This window comes from Myripristis murdjan, chromosome 6 (assembly GCF_902150065.1).
Source record: "Myripristis murdjan chromosome 6, fMyrMur1.1, whole genome shotgun sequence".
Lineage (NCBI taxonomy): Eukaryota > Metazoa > Chordata > Actinopteri > Holocentriformes > Holocentridae > Myripristis > Myripristis murdjan.
The window spans coordinates 23,258,709-23,283,417 of record NC_043985.1 but is presented as its reverse complement, the minus strand read 5'-3'; the positions used below and the strand labels follow the sequence as shown (position 1 = coordinate 23,283,417).

Below are 24,709 nucleotides of genomic sequence, written 5' to 3'. Positions count from 1 at the left end.
TTGCCTTCCCTTAGGAATGGTACCTTCCAACCTCTCCATGTGCATGAAAGGTGACACACTAAGCTCCCCCTATTTCTTCTTAATGGGCCACTCTAAAGACACGGTTTGTGAAAAACTGCATGTCTCTCTCTTCATACTGATACTTCTGTGAGCTCTGTAATTCTGTGCACGTGTTTGTGTGAGCATGATTGCATGGTTTTATGCATGATTAAAAGCCAGCCATGTCTGTGTGTATGTGGATATTTATGTATTAGAAAGAGCAATATGGTTTGAAGTGACCCTCTAGATGATTTTACCATCCTGGAGTGGGCTGTGAAGTAGACTGTATAAAGTCAATCTGTCTGTTACACAGCTACAAAACAGTCTCCTCTGAATATGTTTATTGTTTTCTTGCACTCAATGACTCCTACTCACTGAGATGAAAATGTAACCGTGCCTGCTTTATGTAAACGAGTAAGGAACAGATGACTTGATTGTAGGTTTAGTGTATATAGATAGCAGCCTACATGACAAGGTGTGTGCCACTCACACACATTTGCATGCAAGTTTGCATGATAATATGCTAGGATATGAGGTTGTACATATTTCGTACATCTTTCTCTCTCAGTCTCCTCTTTCTCTCTCCCTTGCTCCATATGTGCATGTGCATGCTAGTGCTTTTCGTTTTGCTTTCACCTCAGTCTGACTGTGCTTCCTTTATCCCCCAATAGACGGTGCCGCCCCCTGGGATTCCCTTCCTACAACCCACTCTACCCTGCAGGAAGTGACCCTTGACCCCCAGCCGACTCCATTGCTTTCATCCCATCCAGCCTCAGCCCTAGACTCCCCTCATCAACTCCCTCTAGAGGCCACAGTGTGCATGGCAGACCAGGCTCCACAGCAGACAGACCATAGCTCCATCAGGGGGGCTACAGGTGGCAGGTCCACCCAGCAGAACTACATTGTCAGGGGGCAGGGAACCCCTCAGGTGCCTGGAGAGGTGGACGGCGGACCAGGGGAGAGACAGCCTCGGGCTTTGCCTCCCAAAGCTGTCCTGGGGAGGTCGGCTGAAAGAAGAGAGAGGCAGAGGGAAACTTGCTCCCCCTGTTGTGAGAGGAAGGGCCTGCACACACAGGCAATGAGCACTGTCTGGCCCTGGGACCCTTATATCAGTGTGAATTTGAATGGAGGTTCTCTAAGCAGTGGGGATCGTGGAGACGGACGTGTCAACCTCCAGGAGAGGCTGGTGTCCAGAGCTCTGCTCCCCAGAGAAGAGGAGAGGGCTGGCGGCCACAGCGGGCTCTGCTGCCCCACGAAAACCATGGAAGATCCTACCACAAGGAGTGCAGCTGCCTCCCCTGGGCCCTGGAACGTCCCTGGGTCCGATAAACTGCCTGGTACCCTGAGGTCCTGGACCTCCACAGTAAGCAGATAGACTGGATCTAGCTGGTTTGGACCAGATCAGACTGTCTGGCTCAATAAAGGCTCCCCATTCAATTCACCATCAGATTTTTGAGAAATATATCTCCCTCACTCTCTCTCTCTCTCTTTGTGTCTTTTCTGCCCTGTTTCTTTCTCCATCTTCTTCTGAAATCATATTTTGTTTCTTTTGTTCTTGCAAGATGATTATTACACCCGCCACCTTAAAAAAAACAGAGGGACTCTCACGGCTATTGTAATATACAGTATAAAACATGATGGAGACTACTCAGTACCTAGTTATTTCAGACCCTCAGACGTGACACTTACTGTTCTGATCACAGATGGAGTAACAATGTATGATTCTGAGCAGAGTTGTGCTTTCGACATGTACCTTTAACTACTCAACCATATCTGGCTCAGATTGAATGGTTAGTGCAACGTAGCCTCAGATGGGACAAGGCTTCTCGCAGGAGAGAGATGTACATTGAAGAGATTTACTTCTGCTCTATTTTCTTTCTGCGCAGTGGAGAGAACAAGACTGAAAATCTGTGTCAGATAGAGGCACTGACACTGAAAACTCTTCCTGAAACATGAGCTCCAAGAGGACATGGCACTAACCCAGGAGACAGCTTGGTTAACAAGACATATGTTAGATCTCACATGCCTATCAATATATCATATACTGTAAATGTAAAGATGTGGAAAAATATGTACATTTGGTAATCTCAAAAACATACCCGTTGTTGGTGTCTTTTTGAGGCAGTGTTGTAGTTAGATACATTGTAAAGAGAAAAAAAAAGAAACATCAGGACAGTATTTTAAGATCCATATTTCCATGGCCTCGTCTATAACTACATATCAAAGACTGTGGAAGTCACCAAACCCAGACCGCTGAGGGAGGCAGTGGTCTCATGCATGGACGTAAACCATCATACAGGGGCTCACATGTCTTTTAGCAGTAGAATATAGAGAGGATATCCTCTGTGGAGCTGACCATTTGGTACTCATGTGACACAAAAAAAATCCTTTTTCATCAAATTATCGAACTTTTGAGTGACTGAAAACAGTTGGCTTAATAAGAACTCATACTCCTGTTCTGTGACTTATGTACATAAACTTGACCACAAATCAATCATGCAGTCATTGTGCAGAATTATGGGCTGTGTTGTATTCATTTGATGCTCAGCAGAAAAATTTTTGTCCAGTCTATATTTCCCATTTCTATGCCTTTTACTGTGTTAAGTGTACCACATCACTGTGGGAGAGGGGCATCGGTGTGGAGAAGAGGAGGCCGATGGAAAATGAGGTGGGGCGGAGTGCCTTACTGAAACTAATGCAGAGCTGTTACCATTGTGATTGACTCTTTTTTTTTCCTTTAGTTTGTTTTGGAAATTGAATGCAAAACCAATATTAGTGGCCACGCACAGCAATCAATTTGGTTGTGGAGCCTCCTTCTTTTTGGATTAATCCCCAAACTATATATACAATTATGATGCACTCTCAACTGTATAGCCTGTATTAAGTGTTAGCCCTTTCCCCCTTGTGTTATAAAGGGGATAAAATGTAGCTTGTAGCATTACATTCTCTTCCTAGAGAGTCGTCTGGGGAAGCAGACCTGCAAAAGTTCATCAAGACAGTGATATCAGCAAAGTGGGCTATGGTTTCTGTTGTGTCAAATGAGTCTCATTTCAGTTTTATTTATCCATTCCAGAGAGAAAATATACTAATTCTGCATTGTTGCACGCAGTGCCAATGCTTGTTGAATCTGAACCCAACATTTTAGAGTATATCTATGGGACTGAAATGTAACGACACATCTGTGGGAATCACAAAGTTTGTCACTGGCATAGATAAAGGCATGCTGCTATTAAACAAACACCCAACATTAAGTCACTATCCTGCATTTCTCCATTTTGATATCCTCCATTTCTCTACACGATGTTTGCTCTCATCAAAGATAAATCAACAGTCTTGCTCCCAGAGCTTTTCAGTACCAGAGGACAAGATGTGAGGTTTGAGAAAATAATCACAATGATTTGTGACAATGTATTGACTGAACGCAGCATGATGGCACCTCCAAGCTGTACTCGCAAACAGGTGCACCTGATGGAAACCAAGTCACAAATCCAACTGCGCATAAAACATCATCAGGAGGCCTGATCTCAACCTGCAGTGACTCCCAAAACGTACAGACTACAAACGTTTTGTCACCATCGGTATCATTGGTCCTGATTTTTCTGAGCCGACCTGAACACAACATTGCATACAACCGTAGTTCATGTGATGAATTTACTGGTGAACTTGTCAACGAGGAGCGTGCGAACGTGCCATTAGGCTGTAGAAACGTGTTTACTCTATGTACAAATGTCGAAGTTCAGAAAAAGGATAAAGAATATGTCATCCAGCCCTCTGTCTCCATTGAGGCCGTCCCCCTGCCTGCTGTGAGTGATTTTGTATACAAAAAAAAAAAAATTGCTATATTGGAATCTGTGAAGGATGGCACGTTCATGAATCCCCATTGAGATCAAGTATAACTGTGTAGTGTTAATTGTGTATTATCCACCCTGTACAGCTGTATTCCTACAAATATGGTTTACTGTATCATTGATACTGTAGTTTCAAAGACGTGAACAACTATTTTTATGAAATGCGACAGTACTGATATATTACATTTTGCTAAAAAACAAAAAACTTGTTTACTGAAAGATATTCTGAAATACTGTCAAATAAACTCTTGACATGGTGTAAAATATTCTTTTCTATGCTTTTTCAAAAAAAAAAAAAAAAAAAAAAAAAAAGACTTACACTATGCCAAATACGGGAAATGAATGCAAATTAAGTTGAAGGTGTATTTTATTCAGCCAATCAGCCTCATATTTGCAACAGTCATTACTCACACACAGGCACATTAGGCAAAGAATCTGACATCTGTGTACGCGTTTTCACACAGTTTTTCTGTAACACCAGGTGCCATCATATTTAACAAGATCAGACTGACGACGGTGTAAATGAAATTGTGTTACAAGTGCCGTCCTGAGAAAGGCTGCTGATTACTCCTGGTGCAGTTTGCCAGGGATACTGACACAGAAACACAGTGAAGGTCTTGAGCACAATGCTTCCCAGATGGATGAACAGTCACGCCTGAGAGGTTTTCACCCACATCCCATTAAAAAAAAAAAAGTCAAAAATATTTACAGAATTTTGAATGAAGATGGGACTGATTTCATAACAAAGCGACCTGTAAACATCTTCTTTTCTTTCCCAGAGTTTGTGTTGCTATTCCGTTGCTGCCAAGTGGGGGCAGGACGGAGGGAGCGAGCTGCCAGTCGGCTGCCGGCGGACAAGAATAAAACCGAGCTGAGCTGTGGGGACTCTGGTCAGTGAGCGTGATTTTCTGTGGGAATCAGATGTTCGTTATCTGCCTGGTTGTTCTGAGGAGCCTCCTGTGAAAGGCAGAAGATAATAATCTGTGAGCTGCAGTGTTTAAAGCAAAAATCTCAGACTTGTTTCGACGGAGTGCAGAAGAACATCACATGGTCACGCTGTCTGTCCCCCCTGCTCTGTCTTGCTCGCTGCCTTCAAACTATCAGATTTTTTTTTTCAAATCCCCCAAAAAAGAGAAAAAAAGTGAGTGAGCTGTCCATTATATTTTTCAAACATTTGGTTGAGTAAGTAAGGAAGTAACTTGAAGTTACTCTCTTATTCTCATTTTAAGGTGAGTGTTTTTATGAACACAAATATGACATTAAAATGAAAGAAAATTGTGAAATATTCTAAGTAATTTATTCGCCAGTGCTCGTCTTGCACCCTAGACTAAGGCCATGTCCACATTCATCCAGAAAAATCTGTAAATGCCATTTTCATGTCACAATTTGTTTTCTGTCAACACTAAAATTTCTGTAACAGAGATGCACAGATCAACACTTTGATTACTTTGCCCACCGTGCTGTTTTGACTCCAGCGGGGATCACATCAGGATTATACATTATACATCATAAATCACACAACCATCTTCTGTTTTCCCCCTTTCTGCTAATTACACTACAATGTACAGCTGGCGTTTTCAATTTTTTTTTAGCTAAATTTTTCATCAACAAAAATGCCGTTTTAGTGTCGATGTAAGGGAAAAATGGACAGATAAGGCTGAGTCTTCAGATTTCTCTGGATTAGTGTGGACTTGGCCTGACAGGCAGTTTGGGAGGCATTCATTCGTTATTAATGAGCCCCAGTTGTGATGTCACAAATGGGACAAAATTTGATTTCCCACAGGGAACCTCATGCAGTAGAAAAAGTACCACCACCATCTTTTAATTTAAATAACATAATTTAGATAACAGCCAAGACTGCAACATCCATGCCAAAACCTGGAAAAACCTCTTATGTGTAATATCCCCCGCTTAAATAATCTATTTCTGTGTCTGCCAGGATTGCATTCATGCATTGTTTTCTAGTATTGGGGCCTTACCTCCTGTTGTTTGTAAACTCCAATTTGGAAACGACAGCACAGCACATCAACCAAGAAGCCTACAATTCCATGAAGCATGCCTGTAAAGGAACAGAAACCCACCTTAGATACTGATGTGCATGACGACATCTGTAAGGATTGAAAATCCTCGTGCTTGAGTTACGATTATGTTCGCTCCTCTCTCTTTACGTCGGGTCACGTCTAACTGTATGTCATGTTTGAAAACTTAAGTGTTTGCTTGCTCCCATATGTACATAAATAATTCATACAGCATGACTGCTGGCTTTTTTCAAGTCAGCATCAGAGAGTGAGAGAGAGTTTCGAGACCTGTGGTAGAGAAAATGCCTCCAACGATGCCGCAGAGTCTGACAAGAAATTGCCAGAGAGGCATGTGCTGCTCGGTGACTTTAACCATTAGGGAGCTGATGTCATACTTCATAAAGATCCCTGAGACGCCATGGCTGCCTCCAGCGTGGTTTATTACCCGCTCCTGCAGAAGACAGAGACAGAGCATGCTGTCAGTACACCAGTACACACACTGAACTACACAAACATTCAAACATGTATAATAGGGCTGGGCGATATGGAAAAAAACAAATATCACAATATTTTTGACTGTATACCGTGATATTACTATTGTAGGGATGACTACTGGTGCTACTTACATAAGAGATTTTTGATAAATGATAATTAGGATATAATGACCAAGCAGGTGGAGGCAAATAACAGAGAACCTATAATAAAATGATAACTTCAGAAAATTGCATCCCTTTACTGTGATGCAGTCTTTAACGTCAGGAAAAGGCAACACTTACACTATATAGCAATTTAAATATATCCTAGGCGATATCTAGTCTCAAATCACAAAATCAATAAAATATCAATATATTGCCCAGCTGTGATGTAAAAACAAACCTACCCGCTCAGTGACAGAGTACTGGTGTGTGTCCGCAGAGATCTGGTAGGTGTGCAGCTTGGTGGGTACTATGGTAATGAAGTACTGAAACATGTGGTTATCTAGAGAGAATTATTCAACAGTCAGATGAGAAAAATCAGTTAGTAACTGATACTAATAGCAAGCAGTCACTGATTTTTTAAATTGAAGCTGAGAAAATTGCATGAGTTGTCCCAGGAATTTGTTCAATTTCCTAACTTTCCTTGTCCAAAATATTTAAAAATTCTTTTTTAAAAATTCCATGACTGGTAAAAACCCTGTAATACCTGCTATGGAAACCTGAAAGACGGGTCGCTCAGTGAACTCTCACTCTTAAGGAGTACAAGTTTCTGAAACTGTGTGAGCAACAAGACCCAGCTGAGCTGAAAAAGTAATCAACACTGTAACACTAAGAAGAAACCAGTGTACAGTTTAATTGGGACGATCTGTTTTTGTCTTTCAGCACCAAATCAAACGCCTTGCTGCTGCTAATCTGTGCACACTGGAGATGTGCGGGGCTTCTGACTGAAGCTGGGAACTGAGAATTTTGCTGTTGCCTTAAATAAGACAAAGAAGCAGAAAACATCTCAAGCTGAAAGCACGGAAATGCTTCAATTCTTGTGGAAACAATGCCCACGAACTCTTTTAACAATAAACATTTATCATCGCTGAGTTTGAGAAGAGGCTGAGCACCCATCTAGAATTTGACAGCATGAACGTACAGTCATCAGTGACTTTCTCTGTCCCGTCCAGCGGATTGATAATCCCAGCTATCTCCTCTCCAAAAGACAGGTGGTCGATTCGATGAGAGAAGTTAAAGGCTGAAATACAATGTCAAGTCAAAATAATCAATAATCACTGAAGACGGTATGCAGAAGGTATTCACATGTACTTACTGAAAAATATGTGTATGATATACATGTATCTATTTATATTCTACACATATATATGTATATGTGTCTATGCATACTGATACAAATCTATACAAATGAAAGGTGATGGAGACGGGTAAGAATAAACTCACAATCATGACTAACAAGGGCAGCAAGATGCGCGTGGCCTCTGGGATGTGGGATGGCCCTGTGTGAGGATGAAAAGGTCAAAGGTCAGGCTGATATTTTCCTTCACATCCAACTTTGCAATCATTTAAGATAAAGGTGTGAAATAACACATTAATAAATCAGTAACCGTCAGTTTTCTATTTCTTATATTCCTGACAAACACTGAATCTCTCATTTGGACTGCAGCTGTTTTTGCCTCTTGAATACGTACTTGCCCACTGTGATGTGGAAGTTTCCTGCCACCTTGTTGACGTACAGGTGTCCGTGTATCCTGCAGGCACCCGGGGGAGACGGACTGTCCTCACTAGGAGGAAAAGCAAGTGGCACAAGGGAGAAAGTTATTTTAGAACCACACAGAGATGGCCCAACTAGTTACTGAGCATTATATTCATGTGTTAAGCTACCAACACCAAAAAAATACAGTGAAGGTGGCACACTTCTCTCTTGCATTTGCACAAGGGTAATTTACTGACCTATGTTGCAATCACTAATGTGTGTCTTTAAGAGGGTGTGGTGCAACTAACAGCAACGTCAAACAGAGGAGAGTGCACACCTGAGGGGCGCGGCGGTTGGCCCTCCCTGTGTAACTGTCTTGAAGAGAACATCCTGGAGGGAGTGCTCCTCTCTTAGACGCTCCTGGATATGCAACAGAGTCCTGACAGCGAGGCACAGGAGAACGCAGGCGAGGAACACAAAGTTAAGTATTTGGGCAGAAAATGAGGAAAAGAAGCAGCGCACGGGATTCAGCTTCATTATTTCCCTTCACCAAGCACCGGTCACAAATGAAGGAGAAAAAGCCTCTGGATGTAAACTTTGTGCTCTAATATACCACTAATGAGCTCCACAGATAATACACCAAATGGTGCCAACTAAACAAATTAACAAGAAAGCCTGCAGATAGATGGAACTGTTCAGTGTCTTCTGGAGCTGCTAACAGTGGTAATGGTCTGCTCAAGTGTGCATATAAACACTCTCCGCCACTAAAAGAAAACCATCTGCCTGCTGAAGGTAAACAACAAGCCAAAGTTAAAAAAAAAAAAAAAGTCCCAATATCACATAAGGTAACAGGGGATGTGTTATGGAAATGAATGCTTGTGCCATTTAAAAACTTATATCTTACATGTGCCATAGTCTTTGTTGTGGAGAAAGCTCAAAATGTACCTAAAACGAAGACAAAAAAGAAAAAAAAAGAAGAAAGGTGTGGATAAATACATTAGCATAACCAATACAGTTTGATGTAATGACCCTGTCTGATGACAGAAGGGTAAGAACAAGGTATACACTTTTTTTTAAATACAATTTCATAAGTTTCAAAATTTATTCTTAGCTCCACATGTATTTTAGAGGGTGCATAACTTGCTGCAGCACAGCGCAGGCGGCCATACTCACTGGTTCATATTTTAAGCCATCCGATGAAACCATGGTCTCTGCCAGATCTAGGACATCTGCACCTATATCTGCATTCACACACAAACACACAAAACTCTGACACTACATGTTTGACGGCTATTTTATCAAGAAACAAAATACAAATTAAATATGAATCTTAGCACTTACATTGGCATCTCATGGCCACCGTGATGTCAACATTTATCCTCAGTTTGCTGTGGATGATGAGCAGATACAATTAGGTTAAAAAACAACCGTAACTGACTTGTTTTTCAACAGAGTACAAATGCAGGTTTCAAAACCAGAGTCAAGCTTGTTGTGAGGAGCACGAGCAGACATTCAGGTCTCACCTGCTGAAGTCTGTGTCAACCTCGTAGTCGTACTTTATCCACGTGTCTCTATACACAAAGAACTCCAGGAAGGCAAGGACAGCCATGAAGATGAACGCTATCAAAGACACTAGAAAGGTGTAAAGAGTTGCAAAGTGAGTCATGGTGTCAAGGTTATTTTGGTTAATGAAAACTAAGGACATAACAAAAACTATGTGTGACAAAACGTTTTGTTACATAAAAATAAAAATGAGGCCTTACAAAGAAATGTTAACTAACTGAAAGTGTTGTGCGTTTTCAAATCTCAGTAAAATAACCTAAACCTCTTTGTCTGTCAGTATATATGGTTGTTCATCTGTCCAAAATGAATACATGATAATTTGATGAGGTTTTACTACATGAGAAACGGCTCATATTATCAAAAAAAAAAAAAAAAAAAAAAAAAAAAAAGACTAAAACTAACAATGATCCTACTAAAAACTAAAACTAAGCATTTTCCAAAAATAAAAACTAAACAGAACAAGCAAACCTGCTTTAAAAATTATTTAACACTAACTGAAATTGAAAACAAAAAGTGAAGACGAAATACAAACGAAAAAACTAATAAATAACGCAAGACTGTGATAACCTTGCATGATATAAATGATTCACTCAGCAGGGTGGTAGAACTGATGTCTACCACAACATACAGGTGACTTGAGCCTTTACCAAAATTATTATAGTATCTTTATAGATTATTATAATTAGTATATATTATTATATAGATTATAATGTGAATATATTACAGTATAGTGTAGTCACAGGATTGTAATTGTAATACCTGGCTAAGAACAAAAAAAAACAAACAAACAAACAAACAAACTAATACTGAAAGCCATACAAACTAGACTAAAACTAAACACTTTTGAACAATAAAAACTAAGCCGAAACAAACAACCCACTCTGGAAAGTGACTGAAACTAAACTGATTTGACGCAAACATTGCAAAACGAAATAAAAATAAAAACAAGTGAAAAACACACACAAAACTACGATAAGTCTGGTGTGTACCTGTCCCGCCGCTCGCCGTGGTCTCCACATAGCTCTCAGGGACTTTGGGGAAAGCATCCAGCTCCTTCACCAAAGTAAGAGCCTTTTTCTTGGTCAGTCTCCTCATGTTTCGGAGCAGGTTTTGGCTTCGGACGAGCCCCTCATAAAGTGCAAATTAGCGCCTCATTGTGTGCGACAAAACACACACGCATGTTTTTGTTTACCTGCCAATAGCTCAGCGCTGCTCTGTGCTGACGTTGGCCACCTGAGCACACAGGCTAACGTTAGCTTCGCTTAGCAGGAAAAACACAAGTGACTCTCAGGAAACTGTGTCGGCGAATGGACGAAAAATAAAATAGAAAACCAGCTTTGTCGTGCCGTCAGCTTGGTTCACGGTTTAGTTAAAAGTTAATAGAGTCAAACACTAGGAATTCACTAAGTATCTCCAGCTGGCAGCATAACTGCCTTCTAGCTGTATGATGTGGATTAGCTTGCCCTTTCACCCTGAAGTCAGATGGGAAACTGCATTGACTCTGGCTTAGCGCCCTCTGCTGGCAGCTAGCTGTCAGCTCAGGACAGTTTTATTTATAACACTCAGGATCCGATTTGTAATTAAGATCCATATTTTCTTTTCTTTACATTTCATTTCATTGCCTCACTTCCTTTCTTCTTTCTTTGTTCACTAGAAAATAGAAAGACAAATACTATAAAAGAAATATATGAGAAATTAGAAAAAAAAAACATATGCCTTAGAAATTTGTAAGTGCATTAATCTATAAAAAATATGCATTAATGCTCCTTGCACATTAATCATAGTTGTAATAAAGTGTGCATTAATCGTACAAGATATTATTCACATGGTACAGCAGTTGGTAAGAGTTTTTTACATTTAGTTTTTTTCTTATGTCCATGTTAGTTCAACTGAAATAGTTATTTATCCTTATTTTCTTAAGATGGATGTGTAAGAGTAATTTGACTTATTGTATTAAAATTTTTCTGTTTTTTCTTTGCCAGATTTGAAGTCTGTCTTTTTCCCTCCCTAATTTGTTTATGAAATGGCAATTTCTGTGACCCATTTTTGAGAAACTGAAACTGTTCAGAGGGTTCAAGTTTCCTGCCTATTATTATTAAGCCCTATGAGACCCAATGCTCAGGATGATATTCAACTCACCAATCTGAATCCCAATAATTTACAGACAGTTTATTAAATATTGCTGCACAGACTTGAGCAAAAAAAAAAAAAAAAAAACTTCTACAGAAAATAACAATTCTTGTGCTGAGTTCAGTGTAAAATCATGTCTGAGCCTGTCCTTTACCTGCAGGACCAGGTTCAAATATTTTTGTGTTCAAGTGAATAAAACATTACTGTTAAATGTTCATTGTGACCAAAACCAGAGGTGCTACTGTGAGCACTGACATTACATGGCATTACATTACAAATGTTCATTCTCTCTGGGAAACCAGGAGATGCTGCTATCTGCTGATAAATGCTGTTAAGTGCACTAAAACGTTATATCTTTCATTCACAGGTTGTTTCATTTATCCAGTTAAGTGCACCACAGAGTGTGTAGAGTGTAAATACCAGCGATGACCATTAGAAAAACCCATATCTGTCAACCACCACTGCTGAGATGCCCTTGAGCAATGCACTGCAACTGACCTCTGACCTCCCTGTGCATGTATCTATATGTTATGTAAGCATTATTTCTAACATATTTCCTGTTTCTAACTTTTTTCCATATAATAATGTTGCAACAAGAGACCAGGTTGTGGACACCGAACGCTGCCTTCAACTACCTTGATGAAAAACATTTTCAAATGACAATATAATCACATAACAGCCTTTATTTCACTGTCTGTAATATGGGATTTAGTTGTTTAAAGCAACTTCAAGTATCATCTGCATTGTTTTTGTGCTGCACAGGCGTAGAGTGGGCAAGTACGTCAACAAGTCCCATCGCTCTGGGAAACAGTTCACGGCCAAACCCAGAATCAGGGCTGTGGTGCTCAATTGGTATTGTTTAGATGAATTGATTATACACAAATTCTGCACATACAAAAGCCAAGACACACTCAGAGCACACAAATCAAACCAAACACCGACATGATCTCCAAACAGAATGGAGCTCAGGTTTTAGGAAGGGTAAATAAGCTGTCCATTGATTCATTAATTTTTGCTACTCTGCAGGTACAGAGTCGGGGCCCTCGTCCCTCAGCACAGCGGTCTCCGGGATGTCGGAGGTGGGTGTATCCGGCGGCTCCTGCGAGAGGTCCTCAGAGCAGCGGCTCACGGTGGGGGAGATCACATCTGGACTCGTGTCACATGACTCGGTGCTCTGCTCCGAGGTTGCAGTCGTGGCTGTTGTGGCGACGCTGGGGGGAATCAGGTCAAACTCGTCATCGTCATCCTCCAAGATGGGTGACTCATGGATATCTGTGTTGTAAAAAAAACAACAAAAACAACAGATTTTATGGTCAATTTTCCTCAGTGTAGACCGGCTGATAAGATAGGTGCAGGCAGCGTCGGGTGGTTACGGCATGACGAATGCAAAGAAAAGGCCGACTCACTGCTGAAAGCTTCTGGGTACTGCTTAGCAATCTTTCCCTTCAGTGTCCTAGAGGAACAGAGGAGTGAGAGCATTAATCAGAGGGGTGAGGTTGTGCGTGTGTGTGTGCGTGTGCGTGTGCGTGTGTGTGTGTAGGAGAGGGACTATGACTCACCTGATCCTCCGAAAGATACTGTCCAGATCTTTCTTCATCTCCACAAGGGTCCGGGTGTGGAGCAGGAAGTGCTCATTCATCTGCTGCAGCCGCACATTGGACAGCCCGTTGAAGTTTATCAGCATTTCGTTGGTTTTCTCAAACCGGTCCAGCCTGGTTTCAGGAGAAATCAGCAAAGCACAAAGAATGACAAAGAACAGGGGCTCGTTGCTGTGTCATTTTCTATACACCGAGCAGAACGCCACATCAAGCTAAACAGTAGGGGTGGAAAAAACATTGACTCACTTAAATATCACAATTCTAATTGATCTTTTTAAGTAAAGATGTTGGTATCACATGAAACTAGACAACCTAAGGAATCTGCTGGCACCAAGTATGTCACTAAGTTGTCAGCAGGGAGGCAAAATATTGTGCCACAGTTAGGCTCCATTTTGGCAAGGAAACACCTGGCATTTCCTTTACATCACTGTATAAAATGACCTGCTGTGACCTCAAGGAGAATCACAGCCTCATCAAACTTTACAAGCACAAACTAGAGGATAAGTCTAAAAACATGGATCGTGATCTGTCCTCCCAGCTGCACTGAACAGGCTGAGCAGAGCAGGACACTGACATGTGCCTCTGGGCCTGGATGATGGCGTTGACGTCCTCAGAGTTGACCATGCTCAGCATCCTGTTGCAGAACATGCCGGACGCCGTGGGCTCCACCATGATGAAGCTGCTGCAGATGCAAAACCTCTTCTTGAAAACGTCCTGCTGCAAAGAAAAACACACATACTATATCAGATTCACAATCCAACCATGAGATGTAACATAAAGCAATGGAGACAACAATTATAAGACCAGTGGATAAAACCAATACACAAACTCTGCCTGCTCAGATTAGGTAGTGATGTTATTTCAAATGCAGCATGCTGTAAACAGTAAACAGTAAATAATAATATAATAATGCTCCTCTAGCAGACTGGATGAGCCGTTATCTTTATCGCCTGCTCGCTAAAACACGAGGCAAACAACTGCGGCGACTTCATTTTACCTACTAAAGATGCGACGGTCGATATTCCCGACGACCTCTTGCTGTGCAAATTACAGATTTAAAACCGCTGCCCACATCCAAAAGCGGCTCTCAGAGATGTCACCCGAAAAACAACACTCTTCCATGTTGGCTAAACAAAACAGAAACAACCTCTTCCGGTCACATGACGGGCAGGAGTTCCGGAGCGCGTCCTGCTGCTGGTTTACGCATTATAATCACATTAGAATCACTGTCTGTAATAATAAACTCATATGCAATGTATTTCATGAAGGAATGATAGTTACTCCCAGAGGAAAAGCTTTTTGGGACAACATTAGATTTCTATTACCACATCATACAATTAAAGAAGTGCACATCAAAATTTTACACACTATATATCCAACAAATATATGTATTTCTCCACATTTTTTAATTTTGTAATGATGAATTTGAATCTTTCAAGCATTTATTTTACCATTGTGTATTCAACTCCTGTTTGGACTTGAATGAAGAATATATGTTGTGTAAAACTACTCATGATGTTTAAACTGAATCAAATGTTGATTTCATGGTATTGAATCTATAGGGTAATATAGGGTATTTCATATACATAAATGCATAATTACAAAGCTCATTTCAGAATTTCCTTGCTTTTTATGTGAATTTAAAGAATGTTTAAGGACTATCAAACTCATAAATACTAAAAAAAAAAAAAAAAAATGCCCCCCCTTTTTTTTTATCTTTTATATTAATCCATACTCCTATTTTTGTGCACCATGTTAAATGTTTGTATATTCACATGTTTACTCAGTGTCTCTTAGCAGTTCTGTAAGTTGTTAACTTTTTGTGTAATTCTTTATATGTTAATATACAAAATAGCATCAGATATAGCGTTTACATGCAGAGGTGGAAATAATTAATTACATTCACTCCTGTTAATGTAACTGAGTAGCTTTTTTGTGTATTTGTTGGGATTTTTTTAGTCAGTAATTTAACTTTTACTGCTACTTTATTGTACACTACATTTTAAATCAGATCAGATCCACCACAGAGAACGTTTACATGCACACCATATTCCGGTTCGGCTCAATATTCCGGTTAAGGTAACTGCGCCGCGGCAACTGGAATATTCCGTTTACATGTCACTTGGCATGCCCCCGTGTTTCGGCGTATTCCACTCTCTGACGTAATGCAACACTCAGCCGCGGGGGGCAGCAGTACGCGTATAGGCGTCTGGTCTGCCGGAAAAACAGACGAAGAAGTCTTCTTCCTCGTCTTCTTCTTCTTTTTCTCGTTCTTCTGTCGCTATTTCTATGTTTTCTCCCATCGATATCCTCCGTGATATTTAAGTCTTTCATTAGCTGAAGGTGGACTGCAGTCTCCTGGCTCTTGCTGCTGTTCGCCATGCCGTTTTCCCCGCTTGCAGTAACCATAGCAACGAAGACGCCACAGAAGTCCTTGTGAGTCGAGCATGCGCAGTCGTGACTGAATATTCCGGTTCGGGGAGTTTTCCGACTAAGGTGTTTACAAGCCCCAATATTCCGGTTGGAACAGGAATATTCCAGGGGGCTTATTCGGAATTCTCTCCAACCGGAATATGACCTTAATCGGGTTCGGTGCGTGTTTACATGACACGTGCGCAACCGGAATATTCGCAATATTCCGGTTAATACAGGAATAAGGTCTGCATGTAAACGTGCTCAATGACTGAAATGAAAGATTGCCGGACCTTTCACAATAAAAGCTCAGTCAGTAAAGATGAGACGAGGAATCTGGCTCAATTTCACAATAAAAGCCACACCATGAAGAACTGCAGATGGCCGAGGGAAACGAGGACCATTTAGACTCAGCCAGTAAAAAATATGGAATAAGTGTGGGAGAAAAACAAGGAATAATACTGAGAACCATGTAGACTCAACCATCTTATTATGCGCTCATTCCACATTTGTCAGTTGAGTCTACACAGTCCTCACTCCAATCAACCCTCGGCAATTTTGCAGAATACACCTTTAAAAAAAAATTATAGCCTGAATCATGTACTCTCATCTTTATATAACTGCATGGAAAAGATCAAACCTGACACAGCTAAAATAAATTACTTTTACTCCCAATGCATTTTAAATTAAATAGTTTCTACTTTTACTTTGGTAGATTGTTCCAGTAGTACTTCTACCTCTACTTCTACTGCAGTAAAATATCAGCAAAGTAACAGTACTTCTACTCAATTTGTAGTACTCCTTCTACTGCTGATTACTTGCAGCCTAATATGAGAATTGGCTCTCATTGAAGTAAATAATTCATAATGTTAACTCTACCAGTTGGCTTCCCTTCATGCGGCTCAGTTCATGTTTTGTCCATTTTTCCCAATAAGTCAAATCACTCAATACGTCCAGAAAACTCACAAAATTACTTTTATTAAGGGACAAGTAAAAAAAGTACATTATGTATAAAAAATACAAAACCGTTTTGTCTAACTTGGAAGCTAAGTAAATGCATAGCTACAATACATGCAAGTAGCACTAAAATCTAGAGTACAGCTAGTCTACCATTCTGCAGTATTTTTAGGCTACAGGGTGAAGCGGGGAAAAAGTACAGTTTGGTTGTAATCTATCTCTTAGTTTACATGATACAGATCCAAAGTGATGATACAGAATAATAAGTTAGGCTGCACGCAACTCAACCGATGAGTAAATAAATACTTAACAAACATTTCACAAATATTGACAACCAGTAATTCCAGGCAATACTTAACCCTGCCTGCGTGAGAATTACACTTGACCAATTACCGATGTACAAAACCATACTATTTGTAAAAGATTAACAGAATTCATAGCTTACACTTCTAACTGGGGATGCAGTGATACAAATAAATATGAAATAAATAAATAATGGAACCCATATATGAGCCGTAATCGCTCACCCAACCCCGTATGTACATAACACACCCTCTGCTCCCGGCTACACCGTCACATGTATGAAATTCCATATTAGTGTTATTTTTAGAATACCATAAACATACATACAAATGACCTCGGACAGACACAAGTGTCCATAGAAAACCTGCATTGATTTGACATTGGGTGAATTTCAATGTGCTTTGGCTTTCCTTTGATAAATAAAGTAATATTAGGCTATATATCACAACACCGTTGTGGTATATAAGAGGCAATGGCATAGCATTTCAACTTGTATAAAGTCTTTTACCATCTGCTGACCAAGGAATGACAGAGATCACTGATATTGATATTGCTGTATGACTATAGACTGATTGGTGTGTTTTACTGTTGTATTGTGTTGTGTTGTTACTCAAAGACACTTTTTTACTATTTTTTCCATTTTCTTTTTATACATATAAAAATAATTTAAAACTTCCGAGAAATGGATAAAAATAAAATAAAATAAAAGTAAAGTAAAATTTACAGTTTTTTTTTTTTCTTAATAAGGCCATGCAATTTAGAAACACTCATGCATCAGATCATCAGGTCTTTTGAATGAGTGGGCTGGTCGCCATTCATGCAAAATGCACTATGTGTTGCTGAGGCCACAATAAATATAGCTACTGTCCCTTTTTGTTCCTAATACCAATTCAGAATTAACACTAGCAACTGTCTATAACACATAATTAAGGCTGGTATATTTGCTGTTGGTGCTGTGAATAGGCCTTTTTAAAAATGGGACCAACATATTCACACACACACACGTACGCTAACCCAGTCCAGATAAACAAACTGTTTGCTGTGGGTGGACGTAAATATGATCAGATACAAACACAAAGGCTACTGTAAAAGTCTCGATCTGTCAACGTGGAGTTTCATTCCAAAATGAGATAGTCATCATTTCAAGAAGGCAATGTCTGCTCTTTACAAAAGGAGGTAAAACTAATCACATATTCATTGTCATCTTAAAAACAGTGCACCTACACTTAAAAACCGACAATTTTGACGTGGAGTGAAGTTGTTTTTTTTTTTTTGTTTTTTTGAATGCCGAGTGATGGACTTCAATGAGAACATTTTTTCCTCAAAATGAATCTACAGCATTGTGGAGTGAAACATTTTCGATGTACCAGCAAACCAGAGTTCCAGCATTTCACCTAAAGTAGAACAAAACACCTCGGGTGATGGTTAATCATCATGTTGAGAGGAATATTAAATATAAAAGAAGAGACGTGGAAAAACAAGAGTCCATAAGTTACCATCTAAACACAACAAACAAACCGCCAACAGTATTATGTCGAAGACCAAAGATTTTCAGCTGCTTTTTGATTGAAGGCAATCTGAGGCAACTTCACGCTGTAAGTGCTTGAAAAACAAGCACCTCCAGACTTCCTCAGAGACGTGCACAGGTGGGTTTCGGCGTTACCACTCCTCTTCTGCCGCCCCGCTCTTGGCCGGAGGCGTCGTCATGGTAACACATAGCTGTGGAGCAGCTGTGCTTTCCTCGCAGGTTGGCGGCTCCTTCGCTTCCTCTTCCATCTGCGACTGCTCTCCTTTCACCTCCTCCTCCTCCTCCCCCGCCCGCCCCTCCTCTACCTCTACCTCCTCCTCGTCGTCCTCCTCCTCCTCGTAGCCCTCTTCCTCTTCCTGCTGCTGCCGCCGCTGCTTCTTGCGGCAGCAGGGCTTGAACAGATGAGGGTCGATGAGAACCTCCCCAAAACGGCCCTTGTAGATGATTCCACAGCACACCTTTTGCCTGGGCATCAAAAAGCACAACGTATTACTCAACAGAATTCAGTTTATTCAACAGCAATGACAAAATAACTAATTCAGCAGTCCATGTTATGTTTTGTGGGATTAGATGGCACTCTCCTGGTTTCACTTAGTTGTTACACCCTTTCCACATTGCACAATGCGAATATTGGTGTTTTAAAACTACACCAACCATGTTTAGGCTACAAAATATGGTTGCTAAAAATATCTTTTTTCACATATAAGAAGAAAGTCAAAATACGCCCACACACACAGTATTCTGACTTTCTCCTTGAGGACAATTAAGGGGCCTCACACCAAGCACCACAATCTGAGAATGTTTTTGGAGAGTGTTTTTAGTTTGTTGCTTTATTTTTTCATATACAAAGAAATGTCTAAATGTCATAAATTGGAAGGAATTAGGAACCCCTTTTCCTTTCTGACAAAGATAACTGATTTTTGGTGCAGATGAACCGAAAGTGTTAACAAATCACAGGCATGGCTTCTGAGGCTTAGGGCAGATGGAGAAGCTGTAAGACCCAGTAATGACATCCCTAAAGGCTGCCATCTTTATGCACATCGACAAGTGATGGCACCTGCATCACCTTCTTTCCAAGCTGCACTACAAGCCAAGCACAGCCATTTATTTGAATTAAAACACTAAAAATGAATACTTTATTGAGTATAATCCTGTTTTTATTACAGGCAATATGAAAAGAGTGAAGCAAAGGGGCTCTCTGATATGATATTGCTTAGAATAATGTTAAATGTCAGTTTATAGTAAATAACATCACTACATTGCCATGGTCAGGGGCACGAGTCATAGTTATTTACACACTCCCTCTTGTGTTCTGTTGCTTAAATTACAGCCGGCAGTATGCCTTTATTTGTGTCTTTTTGCATCCCAGATAATGAAAGTATGGACCCAAAACAAATGCATGAAAAAAATGCATTCATGCATAGAGTGCAACAGACTCAACAGCATTTGTTTTATTTCTCTCCGCTGTAGAAGAGCCTCCTTGTCAGTTTGGTCTCAACCAGCAACTTTTCAACAACTACACAGCTTTTTTAATGCCTCCTCTTTCTCCTCTGGGCCAGGCGACTTACCTCTTCCAGTATGTGAGATCCAGGAAGGAGAAAACTGGAGAGCGGCTGGACCCAGGGCTGAGCTCGGAGTCAGAGCCCTCGTCGGACAGGTTGCTGTAGCTGGGAGACTGAGCCGGAGAGGCGCTGGACGTGGTGCTGTGAGCATCTGAATCTGGAGGGAACAACAGCGCACATTAGGTGAACTAATGAGGCTTCAAAGTGAAATCTACATTTTTTGAGGGTTGCTGCATAGAGGATATCCTTATACATGACCAAAAAAAACATTCATTCAAGGAACAGATGTGAGTGACGTTAAATCGAAATCATCCACTCCAAAAGTTACAAATCAAATAGAAAAATGAAGAACTAACTGTTTCTTTTAAGCTCTTTCTGCAGCCTGCTGATCTGGCTCGGCCTCGCCTTCTTGGAGATGGACTTTATCTTCTTTGGCCTGGCAGTTATCTTTAGGCTTGGACCTCCTCTCGCATCAACCACCTGCATGGAGAGGAGCCAAATTACCACTGTGAATGATTTGCCAGCTTCAAAGCTTTAATCATTACTGAAGATCACACTGCAACATTCCTTTGCAAGGCCATGTGACCCTCTGAGAGCAGCAGGTGACTGGAATCAAGGGACTGGCCAAAATATCTGGATTTGTTAATATTTAGAGGGAAAATTTCGCCAAGAGTCACTTACATGATTCCAGTTCTTCTTGGACCCCACAGGGAGTTTTTTCCATCTCTTCACAAGGAGCACACAGGCATTACAAATTTCTCCAGATCGCGTTTCACACAACCTTGACAATTTGGGAAAATGCATGAGGCAATTAATAACATTGTGTGCGCAACCAGCAAAGGGAGCAAATATATGGAATTTAAGTAAATAAGGGATGCCATAATCTACATAACAGTCCGACAGCCGACTATGTCTCCTAAGCTGACATGCTGTGTTTGGTGTCTTACCCGAAACAGCTCCTGAAGTCTTTCTCATACCGCTTGCTGTCCGTGAAACGAGAGCTTGATGATTTGGCGCGGCAGATGCAGCAGCCGTCCAAACTCCTGTACATTTTCGGCTTATGAAAGCCAAACATCTGCCCACAAAAAAAAAAAAAAAAAAACAGCAACGAGTTTACAACACATTTAATTACATCAAGCAATGAGATTTAAGGACCTAACCAACTTAGCCTATCATGAGTAAAATATGTGCAGGTCCCAGTCTTTCCTGTGGGCCTGCATTTATCAGAGGGGGGATTTTAACTGGTGGATGCTTTTAAATTAAATGTACGGTCTAAGTGATTCATTGTAAAATTGTGTGATTGGTCACAATAATAGCGTTAAAGCTCTATTTAAAGTGAGCGTGCTGGAGCATCCTGCTGTACTCGTGCTCTGACCCAAATGAGGGAAGTAGGTCAACAGTCAGACAGCGCGTCAGACAGATCATGTCACCATGCTGCGCTCGAGGCTTATGCACGCTTAATTTTGGCAATTCAAAATATGACATAAACGCGGACTTAGCGCGGCGGTCGCGGGGCACAGAGGACGGATCATTTGTTATGGTGCAAAAAATGAAACATGAGCTCATCTTGTCACTGAATGTAAATAAATGCAAAAAATAGAGACTGCGTGCGGGAGAATTCACTCGACACGTAGTGAGCGGGATGTGTAATACAGGAGACTATATGTATTTATGTTGCTGGGCAAAATCTATCTCCACTGTGTATGTAAACCCGAACTGCGGCAAAACTGCGAGCCGCGCCCCCCAGACTGGATTTTCTTTTTTTTGCCATCAGTCCTCGGGTCTCCTGACAGTGCAGTGCCATATAGTGCAACCAGAGAGGAGGAAAACGCAACGAGCTCTCACTCTGCAGCTTTTTTCGAGTACCATAAAGGTAATCAGAAAGCATAACGGAGCATCTGCTCTGAGTGTACTGGTATGAAAGTAAAAGTAAAAGTACAAGTGTATCCCACTCACATACTATCGCAGATTTGTCCCTTTAGAAACTACAGTTTATCCTGGAGCAAGTGTAATACAAACACTAATAACATCTCTACCATTCAGAATTATGATTTTCGCTCGCCAGTTTTTCCTGAGGTCAGAAATGCATTAAATAAATAACTTTGTCGCAGTGATGCAGCACATCTTTGATTTATTTATGCCACCTCTGTGTAAGGCAAAACGCGAGCACAGCGTACAACAGACTGGAAGGCGAGCCAAGTCTTCAAAAATTGAGTGCTTCGTCTTCTAAAACACAGGCGATCTCTGCCGTGGCAGCAGAGAATACAGTACGTGACGCAACTCAACATGGCAACACACTTCAAAGGCGGAGGCAGTGTGGATAAGGGGGTGTGAAGCGATTTTCCGCAAAACCTGTATAATTAAAAGTTAACTGGTTAAATTCTCACGAAAGCGGTTAAAGTGCAAGCAAATAACGCGACGTATTTGGAAATAAAAGGGGATTGCGCGAGAAAGAGCGGGTTTTAATCGAGGGAAAAGTGTAAATCGATAAATTCACCGCCCACTTCTAGCGAGGAAGCATGGCATGCCACACGACCTGCTTCTTGCGCACCCATTTTATGATGACCGTCCTCTGGTCGACGACGCGCTCGTTTCCCTCTCAAGTTTAACTTTACGCAGCCGGTTAAAGTACACTAGACAAATGCGCGTCGAAAGAAAAATATCTGGCTCGTGTGTTTTGAGGGGAAACTGTTACTAGACTGTCGTGTAATTTGATCTTTACTCTTTGTTATTCAAGAACCGCGTCACTGCAACAGTCCACCTACAACTACATGTGCATGAAGTTCAAAGCGGCGATCTCTGAAAATCAAGGTCTCGACTCGCGTTCGCCACCAAATTATGCTCGAATCGGAGCCAAGTCGAAGAAAGCCTTAACGAATATTTGTTTGCTGTATTTTGTTGACAGCGGCGTCCGCGTGCTGAGGCGCATCTCCAAGCACGGGTGGGCGTGAGAGATCCAAGTTGGCTTTAAGGATGGCAGTCGTAAATGTGTAGTAGGCTGCTACACTACAGACACAATGTGGATATAAATGTATTTCACCAGGATGTGTTTACGACCATAACATGCATTATAAGCGATTCCGGTCTAACGATATAGGCAAGAGAATAGAAGTGATTCCCTCCAACAGCCAAATGCACTTCGCCAAGCAAATGATAACAACAGCCATTCTTGCTCATTATTGCTTGCATAAGAAGCTCGTTTTCTGACACATATTCAGCACCTCCCTAGTTAGATCTTGCATACATTTCACCCAAAAAGTCTTTAAAAGGCGGCCTGCAGCTGAAGTTGAATACCCAGTTTGTCTCGCTGCAGGCCTAAAACGAGCAATTGTTCAAAGACAACTCGAAGCTTGTTTTGAATTACAGAATTGCAAACACAACTAAGACTCCCCAAAAACCCTCCCCGCAAATGTTCAAAGAGACGACAAGACCAGTAGTAGCGAGTGGCTTTCATTACCTCGTTGCAAGTTTCCTGTAGTTGTTACAAAGTGGTAATCTTGACAACGCGTCGCTGCAATGTAACTAATATGAAAATCAACCCGCATCAGTAACCCGCTCTCTTGTTGATGTCTGAGGCTTGTGGACGGGACTGGATAGTTGTAGAGCCTGTGCGCATGCGCTGTGGCCATACCTCCATTTCGGAATAGAGCAGAGGGCTTTTTCTTTTTCTTCAATCAAACCTATTTACATAAACGACGTGTGACGTTTCCGTGCGTCTGCATTCTACTGGCCTTATAAGGATGGGAACATTGCGCGGGAACAGGGGGCTCGGCTCCGGTTGCTATGGCACATTGGAGAATGTAAGCAAGGGGGTGGAGCCTGTCGTTTTACTACAGAGCGCCAGATGGCCTGTCTGGAGGCCCATGGTTCACGAGTCGTACGTCTCGCAGCGATGCGCATTGTTGTTGTTAATTTCAGCTGCATGGCTTCGGACCAGCGATCTGGTGGTAAATACAAGGTGGGTCAAATATTACTCCAGTAGCTGGCCGGCAGGAGACAAAACCATCAACATGAATTTTACTCGCAGAAAAGCATTGCATTATTCTTTCGGAAGCGAGATGATTCTGTGAACCTTAAACCAGTCACATTACTAATATGGTTCATGGTGCTGCACACAGGGCCATTACAATTCCCAATCGCTGCTATGAACATGTAGCAGTTTTAATATATTGCCTATATCTTGTTTTTATAGGTTACAGATAATGCATAATTTACATTTTTATATTTTATATATATACTGAAACATTTGGCACGTTTAGTTTTTCAGTTTAACTCTTTGCTTTTTTTTTTTTTTTTTTAACTACTTTTCATTTTAGTTAGTTTGAACTTCTATTTTTTAATGGCAGTTATGTGTGAATGCTGCTCAGTTTCGTTGTACCTTGTGCAATGACAATAAAGGAATCTTGAATTGAATGCTAGAAATAGTAGCATTAGGTAGGTTGTAATAGGTTATAATAAAACAAAGTGAGGATGGACTTGAGAAAATAGAAAATACATTAAAGCACCCCTTTACACACACACACACACACACACACACACACACACACACATATACGTTATACTCTGTTGTCATGTTGAT

General features: G+C 41.0%; 4 protein-coding genes across 7 annotated transcripts in view; 1 reads left to right on the top strand and 3 right to left on the bottom strand.

The window, feature by feature from the left end:
- LOC115360223 (membrane-associated guanylate kinase, WW and PDZ domain-containing protein 2-like) overlaps positions 1-4,140 on the top strand; it is a 77,941-nt gene extending 73,801 nt beyond the window's left edge. Inside the window, exon 22 of the mRNA XM_030052960.1 lies at positions 711-4,140. Coding sequence (XP_029908820.1) covers positions 711-1,414 — 704 coding nt within the window. The 3' untranslated portion in view covers positions 1,415-4,140. The remainder of the gene's footprint in view (positions 1-710) is intronic.
- A 96-nt stretch (positions 4,141-4,236) lies between these two features.
- ergic2 (ERGIC and golgi 2) lies at positions 4,237-11,154 on the bottom strand. Its single transcript, XM_030052935.1, has 13 exons — positions 10,630-11,154; positions 9,601-9,709; positions 9,419-9,465; positions 9,251-9,318; positions 8,982-9,022; positions 8,415-8,516; positions 8,073-8,165; positions 7,825-7,880; positions 7,523-7,621; positions 6,786-6,883; positions 6,194-6,356; positions 5,867-5,946; positions 4,237-4,844 (listed from the first exon to the last, which is right to left on the bottom strand). Exons 1-13 carry the CDS (start codon positions 10,733-10,735, stop codon positions 4,779-4,781), a joined length of 1,128 nt encoding a protein of 375 aa, XP_029908795.1. The 5' UTR covers positions 10,736-11,154; the 3' UTR covers positions 4,237-4,778.
- Positions 11,155-11,937: 783 nt separating this feature from the next.
- Positions 11,938-14,539, bottom strand: kxd1 (KxDL motif containing 1). 4 transcript variants are annotated; one of them, XM_030052947.1, is made up of 5 exons: positions 14,366-14,539; positions 13,943-14,085; positions 13,330-13,482; positions 13,177-13,223; positions 11,938-13,042 (listed from the first exon to the last, which is right to left on the bottom strand). In XM_030052947.1, the coding sequence occupies exons 2-5, from the start codon at positions 14,038-14,040 to the stop codon at positions 12,786-12,788; spliced, it is 555 nt and encodes a 184-aa protein (XP_029908807.1). In that variant the 5' UTR covers positions 14,041-14,085; positions 14,366-14,539; the 3' UTR covers positions 11,938-12,785. The 4 variants fall into 4 exon arrangements, with proteins under 4 accessions (XP_029908807.1, XP_029908809.1, XP_029908808.1 ...); XM_030052949.1 differs by having other exon boundaries at positions 13,943-14,082; XM_030052948.1 differs by having other exon boundaries at positions 14,370-14,539.
- A 2,193-nt stretch (positions 14,540-16,732) lies between these two features.
- LOC115360211 (SIN3-HDAC complex-associated factor-like) lies at positions 16,733-23,798 on the bottom strand. Its single transcript, XM_030052942.1, has 6 exons — positions 23,588-23,798; positions 21,078-21,205; positions 20,812-20,911; positions 20,487-20,610; positions 20,137-20,287; positions 16,733-19,033 (listed from the first exon to the last, which is right to left on the bottom strand). Exons 2-6 carry the CDS (start codon positions 21,203-21,205, stop codon positions 18,700-18,702), a joined length of 837 nt encoding a protein of 278 aa, XP_029908802.1. The 5' UTR covers positions 23,588-23,798; the 3' UTR covers positions 16,733-18,699.
- Positions 23,799-24,709: the final 911 nt, after the last annotated feature.

What these genes read in the sequence shown, in the direction of transcription:
- ergic2 (XM_030052935.1), bottom strand. Translation starts at nt 10,735, where the DNA reads ATGAGGAGACTGACCAAGAAAAAGGCTCTTACTTTGGTGAAGGAGCTG. An exon ending in AGAGAAAGTCACTGATGACT is followed by an intron (nt 6,884 to 7,522) that starts GTACGTTCATGC and finishes AATTCTCTCTAG; the next exon opens with ATAACCACATGTTTCAGTAC. An exon ending in AGGCATTTTCTCTACCACAG is followed by an intron (nt 5,947 to 6,193) that starts GTCTCGAAACTC and finishes GTTCCTTTACAG; the next exon opens with GCATGCTTCATGGAATTGTA.
- LOC115360211 (XM_030052942.1), bottom strand. Translation starts at nt 21,205, where the DNA reads ATGTTTGGCTTTCATAAGCCGAAAATGTACAGGAGTTTGGACGGCTGC. An exon ending in GACTTCAGGAGCTGTTTCGG is followed by an intron (nt 20,912 to 21,077) that starts GTAAGACACCAA and finishes CAAATTGTCAAG; the next exon opens with GTTGTGTGAAACGCGATCTG. An exon ending in GAAAGAGCTTAAAAGAAACA is followed by an intron (nt 20,288 to 20,486) that starts GTTAGTTCTTCA and finishes TGTTCCCTCCAG; the next exon opens with ATTCAGATGCTCACAGCACC.
- kxd1 (XM_030052947.1), bottom strand. Translation starts at nt 14,040, where the DNA reads ATGGTGGAGCCCACGGCGTCCGGCATGTTCTGCAACAGGATGCTGAGC. An exon ending in ATCCAGGCCCAGAGGCACAT is followed by an intron (nt 13,483 to 13,942) that starts GTCAGTGTCCTG and finishes TCCTGAAACCAG; the next exon opens with GCTGGACCGGTTTGAGAAAA. An exon ending in AGTATCTTTCGGAGGATCAG is followed by an intron (nt 13,224 to 13,329) that starts GTGAGTCATAGT and finishes CTGTTCCTCTAG; the next exon opens with GACACTGAAGGGAAAGATTG.